Source organism: Pithys albifrons, chromosome 3 (assembly GCF_047495875.1).
Source record: "Pithys albifrons albifrons isolate INPA30051 chromosome 3, PitAlb_v1, whole genome shotgun sequence".
In the NCBI taxonomy this organism is placed as follows: Eukaryota; Metazoa; Chordata; class Aves; order Passeriformes; family Thamnophilidae; genus Pithys; species Pithys albifrons.
This window is the reverse complement of record NC_092460.1, coordinates 58,128,601-58,142,157: the sequence shown is the minus strand read 5'-3', so window position 1 is coordinate 58,142,157 and position 13,557 is coordinate 58,128,601. Positions and strand designations below refer to the sequence as shown.

Below are 13,557 nucleotides of genomic sequence, written 5' to 3'. Positions count from 1 at the left end.
ACACAGGACACAACTGGCTTTCTGGGCTGTGAGTGCACATTGCTGGGTCATGTCCAGCCTCTCATTTACCAGCACCCCCAAGTCCTTGGCAGGGCTGCTCTCGATCTGTTCATGACCCAGCCTGGATTGATACGGGGAGTTGCACAGCCCAGGTGCTGCACCTTGCACTTGGTCTTGTTAAACTGCATGAGATTCCAATGGGCCCACTTCTCAATATTATCTCGGTCCCTCTGAATGGCTTCCCATCCTTCAGGTGTGTCAGCCACACCACTCAGCTTGGTGTCATCTGCACATTTGCTGAGGGTGCACTAATCCTTTCATCTGTCTTTTATCCATCTAACAGTCTACCCATCAAATCCATGTTGTGGGGTACTGTGGCAAAGGCTTTACAAAAGTACAGATAAATGACAGGTGTAGCCTTTCCCTTATCCATTGATGTAGTCACTCCATCATAGAAGGTCACTAGGTCAGTCCAGACTTGCCCTTGGTGAAGCCATGCTGATCGTCTCAAATTGCCTCGCTGTTCTCCGTGTGCCTTAGCATAGCTTCTCGGAAGATCTGTTCCATGATCTTCCCAGGCAGAGAGGTGAATGTGACAGGTTGGTAGTTCCCAGAATTCTCCATTTTACTCTTTTTGAAGATAAGTACAATATTTCCCCTTTTGCAGTCACCTGGGCTTCACCTGGCTGCCGTCACTTTTCAGATGTCCTGGGGATATGCAACTACATCAGGCAATTCCACCAGGACTCTGGGATGCATCTAATTGGGTCCCATAAACTTATGTGTGTTCAGGTTCCTTAGGTCGTCATGAACCTGAGCTTTATTTACAGCAGGAAGCACTTTACTCTCCCAGTCCCTATTCTGCTATCTGTCCACTCAAGTGATGTGGCAAGAGAGGTTGCCATTGAAGACTGAGGCATAAAAAAGTTGACTACCTCAGCCTTCTCCTTGTCCATTGTTACCAGTTTTCCAGCATTGTGGGGATACACCTTCTTTGACCTTCCTTTTCTGGTTAACATAGCTGTAGAAGCTCTTGTTATTCTTTGTGTCCCTTGTGAAGGTCAGTTCCAGCTTTGCCTTGGCCATCCTCACTCCATCCTAACATAACTTTGTCCCTATACTCTTCCCAGGTTATCTGCCTTTGTTTCCCCTATCTGTGCCTTTGTTTCTTTTGCTTTTGTTGGACCACCAGTTTCCTACCCAGCCAGGCTGGTCTCTCACTTTCCTTGCCCAGTTTCTTGCTCCTGGGATTGCTAATTCCTGTGCTCAACAGAACATTTACTTAAAGATCTGCCAGCTCTGTATAATATGTAGTAATAAATAAATAATAATATTAAATAACATATATAGGTTCTTAATAATACCTAAAGAAATACTATCTTAAAATATAACAATAAATATTTAATAATAATTATGTCTTTTCTTCTTTTACTTTTCAGGTAACTGGAGTTGTGGGCAGAGCAGAGCTTTTATCATCTATTTTTTTCCTAGCTGCTTTTTTGTCTTATACAAAATCTAAAGGGCCAGATAATACCATAGGTAAATGATTGACCAATAGGTATATAACTGAATTTCTTTATTTCTTTATCACTGATAACAAAGCTCTTAAAACTGTAATAGAGGTGTACTGATTCAACAAGTATGTACAAAAGCCCTTTCAGCCCCAAGATACTCATGTAATATCACTTCCATTTTTTTTTCTATTTTGATACATAGGCAGTTCTTAGTTAGTTTTCTAACAGGTGCAGTAGAGGACTCTTCCACTGACTTTTATTATTGCAGGTTAAGTGGAAGTATGCTGAGGTGCTTCAGATAATCAGTCACAATTAAGCTGCAAAGTTTCAGTATAGATGAAGGAGGCTTGCCCCTTATCCAGAGTCACATTGTCCATGTAAAAATTCGTGTCTCCCTATAAAGTATTCCATTTGAAAAAGTGCTCTCATGAATTAGGAAAGATGGAGGGATTTTTGTTTTCCTTATTTTAGATCAGTCTTTTTAATTTAGTTCTTTCACTTTAAGAGAGGCAGTTTTAAAATTGATACATATGTGTTATTTTCTGTAGAATAGACTAAAGTTGGTAATCTTTACCATGAAATTACATACTGACAAAGTTTATAGAACTTGGCATATTCAAACATGAAGAGCCAAAGTCTCCACTTTTTAGGTTAATTTACTTTATTACATATTTGTGGGTTATGTAAGATGGAGCATTTTCAGTACTGTCTTCTTTTTTTGCAGTGTGGACTCCAATTGCAGTGACTGTGTTTCTAGTAGCTGTTGCAACACTGTGTAAAGAACAAGGAATAACAGTGGTGGGGATATGCTGTGTGTATGAAGTATTTATTGCTCAAGGGGTAAGCTGTTGAAAAATAATGTGGATTTCTGAGGAATTCTGCTATGAGGCATTAAGTACTTTGAAGCATCATATTTCAGTGCTGATTTTTCTCAGTTCAGGCTAACTCAATAGTTCTAGGTTTTTCAGATATTTTTAAGTCAGTTAATGTTAGACATAAATAGTTCATGGTGAGAGAATCAAATGACTTCCAGTTCATGCTTTACATGCCATACAGAGACATTGGCAAGTATACACAATAAAGACTTGATAGGTCTTAATGGAAACCTAAGATTTTAGTTAACTGAGATTTTCAAATACTAACATGTAACAGTCTTGATTAAATTGAGGTGCATAATGATGGGGGATTATTTGTTTTTAACCTTTCTAGTAAAATCAGAGAACATCATGTTATATACAAATACAGTTCATTTTCTAAGAAGTAACCAGATGTTTTGGTGTAGTCCTATTTGAGTAACTAATATTCTTTTGAAATTTGTTGTTCTAAGGATGCTGTTATCTGATGGGTTTCATTTTAAGCATTGAGAACCCTTAAAGTTAATAGTAAATTTTGCTTAAAAAACCAAGATGTTCCTGCAATTAAATAACTCTTGGATTTTAATAGTCAAAACTGCAATTAATTGCAATTAAAAATGTATCACTGCACATTCTAAGAAAATTTTCTAGTTTACTACTCCTCAATTATTTGAGGGAATATTTCCAAAAAATGCACCAACTAAAAGACGAAAGGTTGTCTGCTTTAAAGGATACATATTTAAGGCCCAAATACCAAAATCACATAGATGTCTCTGTAACTATTGCCTTTGCAAGTCTAGTGAATAAACATATAATTTTCAAACCAGATTTCTAAGGAAGTCATCAGGCCATGACTGGTTTTAAATCCACTCTTTCACTTTTGTTCTGATCCTCAGTTTCATGAGAGTTTAGTTGGTGTAAGTCGACTAAATAGGAAAGATAAAATCCAAGCTGAGGCTTCTTCTGAAAGCACAGATGTTGTGTGAACTTAGAATTTGACCAGTTCTCAGAAACCTCTCAGTTTCTGTACCTTACCAAACCAGTGTAGGTGAAGCAAGAAACCATCCCCAACAGAAATCATGAAGACTTAAGGAAAGAGGTATACAGGGAAGAATTTAGGCCATGTAAAGGGGAACTGTGCAAGATCATAATGTTCATGAGACAGGGAGAGGTGGGTTCATGAGGCAGTAGAGGCATAAAATACAAAGCTAGTATCTCTACCATTCTTAAGGAATTTCATTTATAGGACAAGTTTTCAGAAGGGCTGATAATTCTAAAACTAGTGATTTTTCTTCTTAAAAGTTTATTTCATGGTTATGATTCATTTATTGAAATCTCCAAAGGTGGTACAATATTTTTGAACCTGTGAGTGCAATACACCAAGCTCCAGTCATACAAATTCAACTGTGATAATGTTAGCGAGAATGCTTGAATAGAGTTTATTAGAATTGTGGATTTATTTTTGGGACTTGCCATGAAAACACTAAGAAGCTGAATTAAGTAACTATAGTGAAAAGACATTGAGAGAAAACCAGGGGGAAAATATTAGGTATCTCATATATAAGGAAGTAATGAGTACACTGTTTATAGATACTTTCTTACTTTGCAGTACACCTTGCCGATGTTGCTGGACACAGCTGTACAGATTCTTCGAGGGAAGGGCAGTATCCCTTTCTCAATGCTCCAGACACTCTTGAAGCTCATAGTGCTAATGTTCAGTACACTGCTGCTTGTAGTTGTCAGAGTCCAGGTTATCCAGTCTCAACTTCCAGTGTTTACAAGGTAATAGTGTGTCTTATTTACAGATGCCGATAAATAAGATGTGACTTAATGAGGTCTGAACAAAATTGCCAAAAATACATCAACTTAAGTGGTATTAATTTATTTTAATATTGATAATCCATGTCTGTACAATACTACACTTTTTATAAAATGGGTAAATTATGTATTTCAGCACCTGTTGACAAGAATGTCCGAAGTATTGAGGTATCTGAGCAGGGTGCCATTTTTACAAACTTACAGTTGTTAGTTTCAGTAATTCAGAAATTAAATGTCTTTTTATCTAAGTATATTTTTACTGTCTCTGTATTTGAACCTTGGCTGATACTCTAAACGTCCTAAAGTTTTCCCCTCTTCTCCACAGAAATTATTTTTTCTTTTTAGGTATGTACTATGCAGAAGAAATGGTTGTCTTCAGATAGGCTGCTTGAAGATAAGTGTATATGAATGACATTAGAACAGAAAAACTAATTTACCTTAAGTTTGAATAGTGTAGAAATGCAAAAATCCATTCTTGTCCCTGAAAAAGTGAGGCAAACTGTTAAAAACATGAACAAAGATTACTGAACTCAACTTTTGGTGTAAATCATTCTGTTTCTTCAAACTCAAGTTGATTGTGTCCCAAACCAGTTTCATAACCTTTGAGGAGGCTCTGTCCTGCTCTGCAGTGAATCATTGTGCATGGTTCCAAAGTCCCACACCTGACTAATGTAGGAAGATTAGGATGTTGTACATATCTGTAATTGAAAGTTCTAGGTATGAATCTGAAATTTGCCACAAAGTGAATCAAGGCCATATCTTTTTGCATTAAAAGCTCCTCTTTCTCTGTTCTTTTGCTTAAGGTTTGATAACCCAGCTGCTGTTAGTCCATCCCCAGCAAGACAGCTGACTTTCAACTACCTCCTCCCTGTAAATGCTTGGCTTCTTCTCAACCCCTCAGAACTATGCTGTGATTGGACAATGGGAACTATTCCTCTCGTGGAGTCTCTGTTAGATGTTAGAAATGTTGCCACCCTTACCTTCTTTTGCTTTCTGGGAGCTTTGATTGTCTTCAGTCTGCGACATCCTGGTGATTCCTCCAAGACGGTATTGATGGTATGAATTCAAGTTATGCTTAAATCTAGGCAGTCAGTTGTACTGAAAATTTCTATAAAATTCTTGTTTCTTCAAAGAAACATTCCATTTCTGTAGGTTTGGTTTTGATAGGTTTTTTTGTAACTTGGAGGCCAGATGCTATATAATTATTCATGTCTTTTTCAGACCAGAGAGTGAAAAGCTGGTATTTAACATTGATCCAGGACATAAAGCAAATGTTCATGTCCCCTTCCTTTGCAGTAGATGTGTTCTCTGCCTTTTAATAAACACACTTTTAAGTCTGTCACCGACCTAAGACCTGCAGTTCTTAAGATCATTGTCATTTTAGATATTTTAGGGTGCTTGTAGCACACTATCTAAACACTGATGTTCATGTAATCTGATTTTTATGTTATTTCTTCACATTTCTTACAGAATCTTAAAACAGAATCTATTGTACTGTAAGAATAACTGCCTTAGGCATCATATAGACTGATACAAAATTTTAGTTGTTACATAATGTCCAAGGTTCTAATGCTGTCTTGTTTTTGTATCTGGAACTTCCATGAAAACATTGTTTTGAATTTAATCCTTTGATCCTAGTGATCTGTCATACAGCTGCTTTTATTATTTAGTATAGGAGGGTGAACAAACTTGTAAGCCCTTAAATAAGGAATGGAATTTTTTACAGGTTACTACTTGCCATATTCAAAGAGATTGCCTTGTAAAGCAGATCTTTATGTTGAAAAGGGAAACAGCCAAATTTCTGCTATATATGTCTGTTTTTCTGGAGTTTTGTAGTTCATTTGTTATTTTTTTCTTGGATGCAGTTTGTTCACTGCTTAATCTTGATACTAATGCCATTTACATTTCTTTTCTAGGCACTCTGCTTAATAGTACTACCGTTCATTCCTGCATCAAACCTGTTTTTTCCTGTTGGATTCGTAGTAGCCGAACGAGTGTTGTATGTTCCTAGCATGGGATTCTGCATTTTAGTAGCACATGGATGGAAGAAATTATCGAATAAAAGGTAAGGTGGTGTTACCTAAAACTAGTTTAACCCATCTTTTACTTTCATAGAAGATAGCCATAACTTGCATAACTGCAAGCTTTTCCATTAGAGTTTTTATCAGTATGAATTTATTACATTATAACTCTTACTCTTTTTTAAGTTCTTAATGACCACAGAGTAATGACCAAGAAACCACAGGCATGTGAACAAATGACAACAAGGAAGTTCTTAGCAGACTGGTGGATTATCCTGACAGTGTAAAAAAATATTTAAAATATATACAAATATATCTATACACACACACACACATATACACACAGATGTGCATTTTTTATATGTAAGTATACATGTATACATAGAGCCTCAGCCAGCATCAAACATTTTTGGAATGCAGTGTAACTTACATTACACTTTGCTACAAAATAAGACTTTACGTATGATGCTAGTAATATAACCCATCTTGTTTTCTATAAAAGAAATTCTTTTCTGTTTAAATCCTAGCCACTTTTAAGGTTTAGGCAAAAAGTATTTCTTGGCCAGATTTGACCTTTATTCAAAGGTGATCAGTGACTGAAGTTTATATAATGCATGTGTGTCAGCAAGTTAAAATATCTTTTACTGTTTAAATTTTCATATATGCCATGCTAGGAATGGACCTCAGAACCATTTAGTATTTGTTAAACTAAAGAATTCTTTGGATAACAATTTCTCCTTAGGAAATTCTACTCTAAAAGCATGTTGTGCACGCACTTATGGTTTTTTTGATACCTGCCCATGCCTTCCACTGACCTGGATGTTTTACCCTTGTTGCGTTGATAGCATCCTAATGCTAGTTCAGGCAAACGGAAAGGCAGCAATTCACAGTCTTACGTTGTCTGCTGTCATTAGAGCTGTGGCCTTGCAGTATCACTTATGCTGAGTGGAGCTGCCGAAGTTGACAGCACCTGCATAATGAAAAATCAGTGATATCTTGTGAGAGTGAGGAGAAAGTACTCTCACAAATCCCACTACAAGGCAGTAAAAATAGAAGTGATGTGAAAGAAAGCAAGGAACTAGGATTAGATAGCTGGCGAGAAAAATTAGGCAGCAGTGTCATTTACTACAAAAATATTGGGAATCAGCACTCTAAAAAGTCTTACGACAAAGAGAAGGCTCCTTGATTTAGGAGTATGGGGGAAAAAAGCTTTCATATAACTGTGATGGGCATATAGATTACTGTATATGCCAGTTCTCATTATTCACTTGGCTAGTGTTTAAGAATTTCTTTCTTAATTTTACAGTTCCCCTTTTTTAGTATTTTTAAAACCAAGCATGGTAGTCTAAGTCTGCACAGCGTCCTGTATATCTTAAAAGTGGAGGGGAAAAACAACCTTTCAGTTTTTAGCAAAGCCCTGTGAAGTATGTAGTGGTGTGAAAAACTGTTGCAAAAATCAAGTATAAGAATTGATGTTCGTGGTGAACAGCTCTATGTCCTCTCAAGAATGATGTTTTTTAAAATAAAATTATAGCCATAATTGTGGGAAGGCTGCTGAGTGTTTGGTGTGTTTTTTCACAATTAAATTAGAATTCAGGAACCAAATGATCAGCACGTTAAAGGATATGTTTTGTATCTGTCATGTTTAAACTCCAGGAAAATAAACTGCACTAAATTGGGAAGATTATTTCTAGCAAGCTTGTCACAGAGGGTGATTTCTGCCCCAGTTTGCAGCATTAAAAGTAAAATTGCTAGAAGGACATTAAACCTATCTGCTCTTTAGAGATTACAGTAGAACTAGGTTTATATTTGCTTATGGAAGGTGGAGTAGTCTCCACAGACCTCTCTATTAAGGTATGTCCTACAGTGTGGGAAAGATGGGCAAGGTGTGCAGTAAGAACTTGTGTGTAATTGTCTGATATGAAACAAAAGGATGGAGTGATACTTCACCTTTTTTTTTCAACATTTTGTATAGTGGCTTGGAGAACCTCACTTTTTGGCATCATGTCTATTGTCTTAAATTACAGAAAGGTTTTAACAGAAGTATATTTTTAATGTATTTTTTGTTTGCATTCTATTATGTGAATTGCATTTGTTCTTAAGGAAAGTACATAGTCATAACAAAAAATTATCAGGTGAAAACCAAAATTAATTTGAAATTAGACGTTACTTCCTTTCAAACTCTAGAGTGCGCCATTTGCAAATATCGTCCTTGGTTTGTTTGCCTCTTAGCATATGAGATACTTATTCTAATAAATACTAGAACTGTTTGTGTGCTTACAACAAATCTTTGTTTTATTTAATAGTGTGCTGAGAAAAATTTCATGGGTTTGTTTGGCTGCAGTACTATTCACTCATGCCTTAAAAACACTGCATAGAAACTGGGACTGGGAGTCGGAGTACACATTATTTATGTCAGCTTTAAAGGTACTGTATTATATTTGGAAAGGATAATGCACAGTTTGTTGCTGTTCTTATAAAGCTGCAGTGGACTATGATAAAAATTGAGAAAAATTATGCTTGTGTTGGTACATTAATTTCTATATTGGCAGTATTGACATATAACTAGTTGCTTTGGGGAATCCTTTAAAAGCAGTGGGATGCACACATGGGAATTCATGTGCAAGAAATAGATGGTAATTTTTCTTGTGTTTAAGTAGTTAAACGTATTCCCTTTTCTAGATCAAAGCAAGATATGTTTCAGTACAAAAATCTACCAAAAGTTTGTTGCATTGAATAATTTCTTCAAAGTTCATATGGCATAATAACAGTTTGTAAAATATCCCATAAAATTTGCAATGAATTTTAAAATGTTTGGTGTTTCTAGGGATAAATTACTGAAATAATTTGATGTTGAGCAACAAGTTCAATATAATCATTCTGTATGCAGTGTTTTGTAACCCTTTATGTATAGAAGCTTGATAAAATCTGTCATTTGCTGTGCATTTTTATGTCTAAGACATAGTTAAGAGAAAATCAATTGTGTAATTTCAGCTTTTGTGCTGATATCTTTTTTTCTGGTTTTAGGTGAATAAGAATAATGCAAAACTATGGAACAATGTGGGGCATGCATTAGAAAATGAAAAGAACTTTGAAAGAGCCTTGCAGTTTTTCATACAGGCCACACAAGTGCAACCAGGTAAAAGCTTTGACTAGTGGCCATTTAATGGCATCTCTGCACTCCTAGTATTTCAGTGTGCTTCGCTTCATTAACATCTTCTCAGTGGTCTATTTTCTTAAACTGAACATCAAACAATGTCATATGGTAACTTAATTTATCCATAGTTCAGGGGAATAATCTAAAACAGTCCTCCAGGAAAAAGTTTTTATCTATAAAAAGATGCAAAACCTTTTGATCAAAAACTGTTATTTGTGTGACATTTTTTCTGAGTTAACATCAACTGTAATTTTTTATGGAGCATAATTATTACTTCCTTTTCTTATTTCAAAGTAAGAAGGTGTGTGAAAAAATGAAAATCTAGAAAATATCAAAATGCGCATTTAATCTATTTTACATATTGTTGCAAAAGAAGTTCTAAGTAAAACTGGAGAATCCTTTTAAAAGCCTAATAAACAACCTTCAATTTATGTGCCTCTATTATAGCAAGAAATTAAAGATAGATGATATGGTATGACCTCACACACTTTACAGTTTCCTGAGAAACTGTATAATCCCTGCTTAGTTCACAGTTAAAGTATTAATTTCATAAGATGCAAAATTATATACAATTGCTCTTTTTTTTTTCTGTAACGGTGGTGGTCTGTGCAGAGTACCTGTACGTCACGCTACTTTGAAGGCAGAGTTGTTTATTCTCATGATACTCAGTACAGGAAAGTATTTCAAATTTCATTCTTTTCTTTATTGAGATGATATTGGTGCCCACATGAATGTAGGAAGAACTTACAAGAACCTAAACAAAACTAAAGAAGCTGAAGAATCATATATGATTGCTAAATCATTGATGCCACAGGTAATTAGTAACTTTATTTTATCTACCACCACAGAAGAGACCCTGCATTCACAATACATCCTTTGTATTTTTCCTGTAGCTCTCTGTGGCTGTACACTTTAAAGTTTGTCAGAGTATCTTTAAAACCAATGTATGAAAAGAATAGTCATGGCTGTTAAAAAAAATGCTAACCTGGAATTCTGTTAAAACTGTTGTAATTTACTTTTTATACTACTGTGTTGCGGCAGGTTTTTTCTGAAATTAAGGATTTAAAAGAAAGCAGCAGCTAAAAATGTACATCTACAGTTTCTAGTCACAATAGGTTTATTTTCACTTATAGCTAATACATTGATGATGACTGAGTTTGAACCCTCAAGAGAAGGCTTAAATACAGGTTTGGAAGTTGGAGAAGGTAGTCACAGCAGCAATAAAAAAAAAGTTGTCTGAACATGTTTTATAAACATGTGTTTTTGTTACCTTTACCATTAGTTAAGTTATATTTATACCTACCAAATATTACTTGGTCAAGCTGTTTAGGAGGAAGACGAAAGTGGTGAATGTATGAAGGCAACGAAAGCTGTGATTACAATGAGGCTGACAAAAAAAATGAACAGCCTCTTGAGTAGTAGCATGGCATTAAGAAGTTTGCATTGTGAACCAGTATGAAGATTCTAAATGGATAATGTATAGAAAGAATACAACAGTTGCAGAGTCATAGCACTTTCATATTTCCCAACTACTTTTCCTTTTCTATATCAGGAGCTGATAAAATCTTACCTACACATATCTTAGGCTGAAGGGTTGTAAAAAAGAATGAAAATGTTCGAAAGACTGTCAGTTTAGGCATTAGAAAATATTTTTGTCTGAATGTAGTAAGTTTTGCAAGGTCTGGTTGGTTTCTAGTAGCTGTCTGCATGAGCCCAATTAGGTAGTTGCAGAGTTTAATTAACTGATATCTTAAACGTGATACAAGTCTATGTCTTCATAGAAATAAAGAATGAAAAATATACTGTTTATATTTGGATATGATTTTTCAGGAAGGAAAAATTTCTATTTGTATTCATTGAGAGCCTGCACACTAATGTCCAGTAGGATCATAAAACAAATGTGGCAGAATGAAGAGGAGTTCTATACTGATAGTCTTTCATATTTTTACCCATTTGTATTTGGTATATACATTCTCTTTGACAGATTATTCCAGGTAAAAAGTATGCAGCAAGAGTTGCTCCTAACCATCTGAATGTTTATATCAATCTCGCAAACTTAATTCGAGCAAACGAATCTCGCCTTGAAGAAGCAGATCAATTATATCGACAAGCAATTAGTATGCGGCCGGATTTCAAGCAGGCTTACATCAGCAGGTATATTTTCTAATTTTAGAGATATATATTCTTGAATAAACATCTTTGTATTTACAGTGCTATGGACAGTATTTAGTTCCAGTTTTTAATTAGCTGCTGGAATTGCATCATTTCCAAAGGAGATGATAAAGATTTGGGACAATATTCAGATATTCATTACAAGCTTTGTTCTTTTAAATTCCTGCTTCAAATGGCATGTTTCCACATAGGTTTTGTATTCAAACATTTTATAGCAAGACATCTCCATTAGCTTTCTCTATGAATCTCTAACTCAAATTTCTTATCTTCTAGTTCAGTTTTGAACTAAAAAGCTTTTGGTTAGTCTGAATCATGGAACTTTCTTCATGCTTCTTTGTTAAAATTGGTCCAGACAAGGCGAGAGTTAACTATTTAGCTCGCCTTAGTGTACTTTTAAGTTAAGAGTTATGTGAATATGGATATTGAGACTTCTGTCCACTATTTAGTTTGTTGTGATCCCATTGGGACTTAGGAAGCTGCAAATATACCTAAACTGTAGCTGTTGCAGTGTAATTTCAGAGCTGAATCAGGAACCCTCAATCCCTTCCTTTTTTTTTTTGTCCTGCTTATGCATTTGTTGTATACAGACTTCAGAGACCTGAAAGCTTTGGGAATGTTGTGTAAAGAGGGTCTTGTATTGTTTTGTGTTTAAAATAAACAAAATAGAAGAAACATTGTTATTGCAGATCTACTGTTTATAGGAAGGCAAACTTAGAAAAAACCTGTCAATTATTTTCATGTGGATATGAATAGAAGTTTAAGGTTAAATCTGGTTCTTCAACAGGGGGGAATTACTTTTAAAAATGAACAAACCTCTGAAAGCTAAGGAAGCTTACCTTAGAGCTCTAGAACTAGACAGAACCAATGCAGACCTATGGTACAACTTGGCAATTGTCTACATTGAACTGAAAGATCCAACAGAAGCCCTGAAGAATTTCAACCGAGCACTAGAACTCAACCCAGCACATAAACTGGCATTATTCAACTCAGCACTGCTAATGCAGGAATCTGGTATGTTAATTGTCCCTTTTTTATAATTATTGCATATTTACAATTATAGAATCCATATTATTTAATTTTTTTAAAAATTACATTTTATTTTTGGAAAGAAGAAGTGCATAGCATCATCAAAAAAGAAACTGTTTATTTATAATAGCTTTGTAATTTGTAGTGTTATGGAATTTCCTGCAAAGTGTACGTATACTTTAGCTTTAATACCAGTGCTATTTTACAATATCACATCTTATAAAGATTGTGCCTGTATAATCTTAAAAAATAATATTTAGTAAAATGTGTAATATCTGTGTTTTGCATTTATAGTGATCAGTTTAATTATTGACTCAAAAATATAGCTGACTTCTGTGGACTTAAGTCTAGCTCTAGAACAGCAAATGCATTCATAGATTCCTCTGTGATACTGCTAATTAAGATAATTTAGTTGGATTTTCATGAGTTTATCTTTTTCATATGCGTAGCTTCTAGCTCTGTGGGTAAAGTGTGAGCCTTTAGTGAATTAATGCTGTGGCAAAGAATATTTGACAAGCAAACTCATAAGATTTTTTTCCCCTTTTGTTGGAATGATAAACTGCCCCTAAGAAACATAAACAAGAGTTCACTGGAGCAGAGGCCAATTGATAATTTTCTGTCTCTTCACACATTGAACATTCAAGACAATGCCTCATTCCTTGTCTGTAGAACCACAAGGAGTTTCAAACAGACAGAAGCATTAACAATCTAGTTCAATTTTTCATACTGGAAAGTGCCACACTGTTTCAGGAGGTGAAAGAAGGCAGTTGAAAGCAGCTCCTGATCCTTCAGTAAGTTCAGATCTAGAATTCTATACTAAAATATGTGCACTGGATTATTCAGTAAAATAGCACAGGCCATAAGTTCATTTACCTAATCCTGGTGGTATCATATAAAATTATTTAACTATTTTTTAAAAACTTTGATGCAGATTAAAATATGGGGGTCAGAGATTTTATTATTTTGGTTTTAGAAGATATTTTAACCTAGCTACC

At 35.0% G+C, this 13,557-nt stretch overlaps 1 protein-coding gene across 7 annotated transcripts in view; it reads left to right on the top strand.

Annotated features, from left to right (window-relative positions):
- Positions 1-13,557, top strand: part of TMTC3 (transmembrane O-mannosyltransferase targeting cadherins 3) — a 30,813-nt gene that overhangs the window by 14,869 nt on the left and 2,387 nt on the right. For all 7 annotated transcript variants that reach the window (XM_071552127.1, XM_071552124.1, XM_071552126.1 and 4 more), the window contains 10 exons: positions 1,440-1,539; positions 2,239-2,354; positions 3,978-4,150; positions 4,990-5,242; positions 6,103-6,251; positions 8,514-8,634; positions 9,235-9,346; positions 10,075-10,178; positions 11,349-11,518; positions 12,321-12,547. In XM_071552127.1, the coding sequence (XP_071408228.1) occupies positions 1,440-1,539; positions 2,239-2,354; positions 3,978-4,150; positions 4,990-5,242; positions 6,103-6,251; positions 8,514-8,634; positions 9,235-9,346; positions 10,075-10,178; positions 11,349-11,518; positions 12,321-12,547 (1,525 nt within the window). The remainder of the gene's footprint in view (positions 1-1,439; positions 1,540-2,238; positions 2,355-3,977; positions 4,151-4,989; positions 5,243-6,102; positions 6,252-8,513; positions 8,635-9,234; positions 9,347-10,074; positions 10,179-11,348; positions 11,519-12,320; positions 12,548-13,557) is intronic.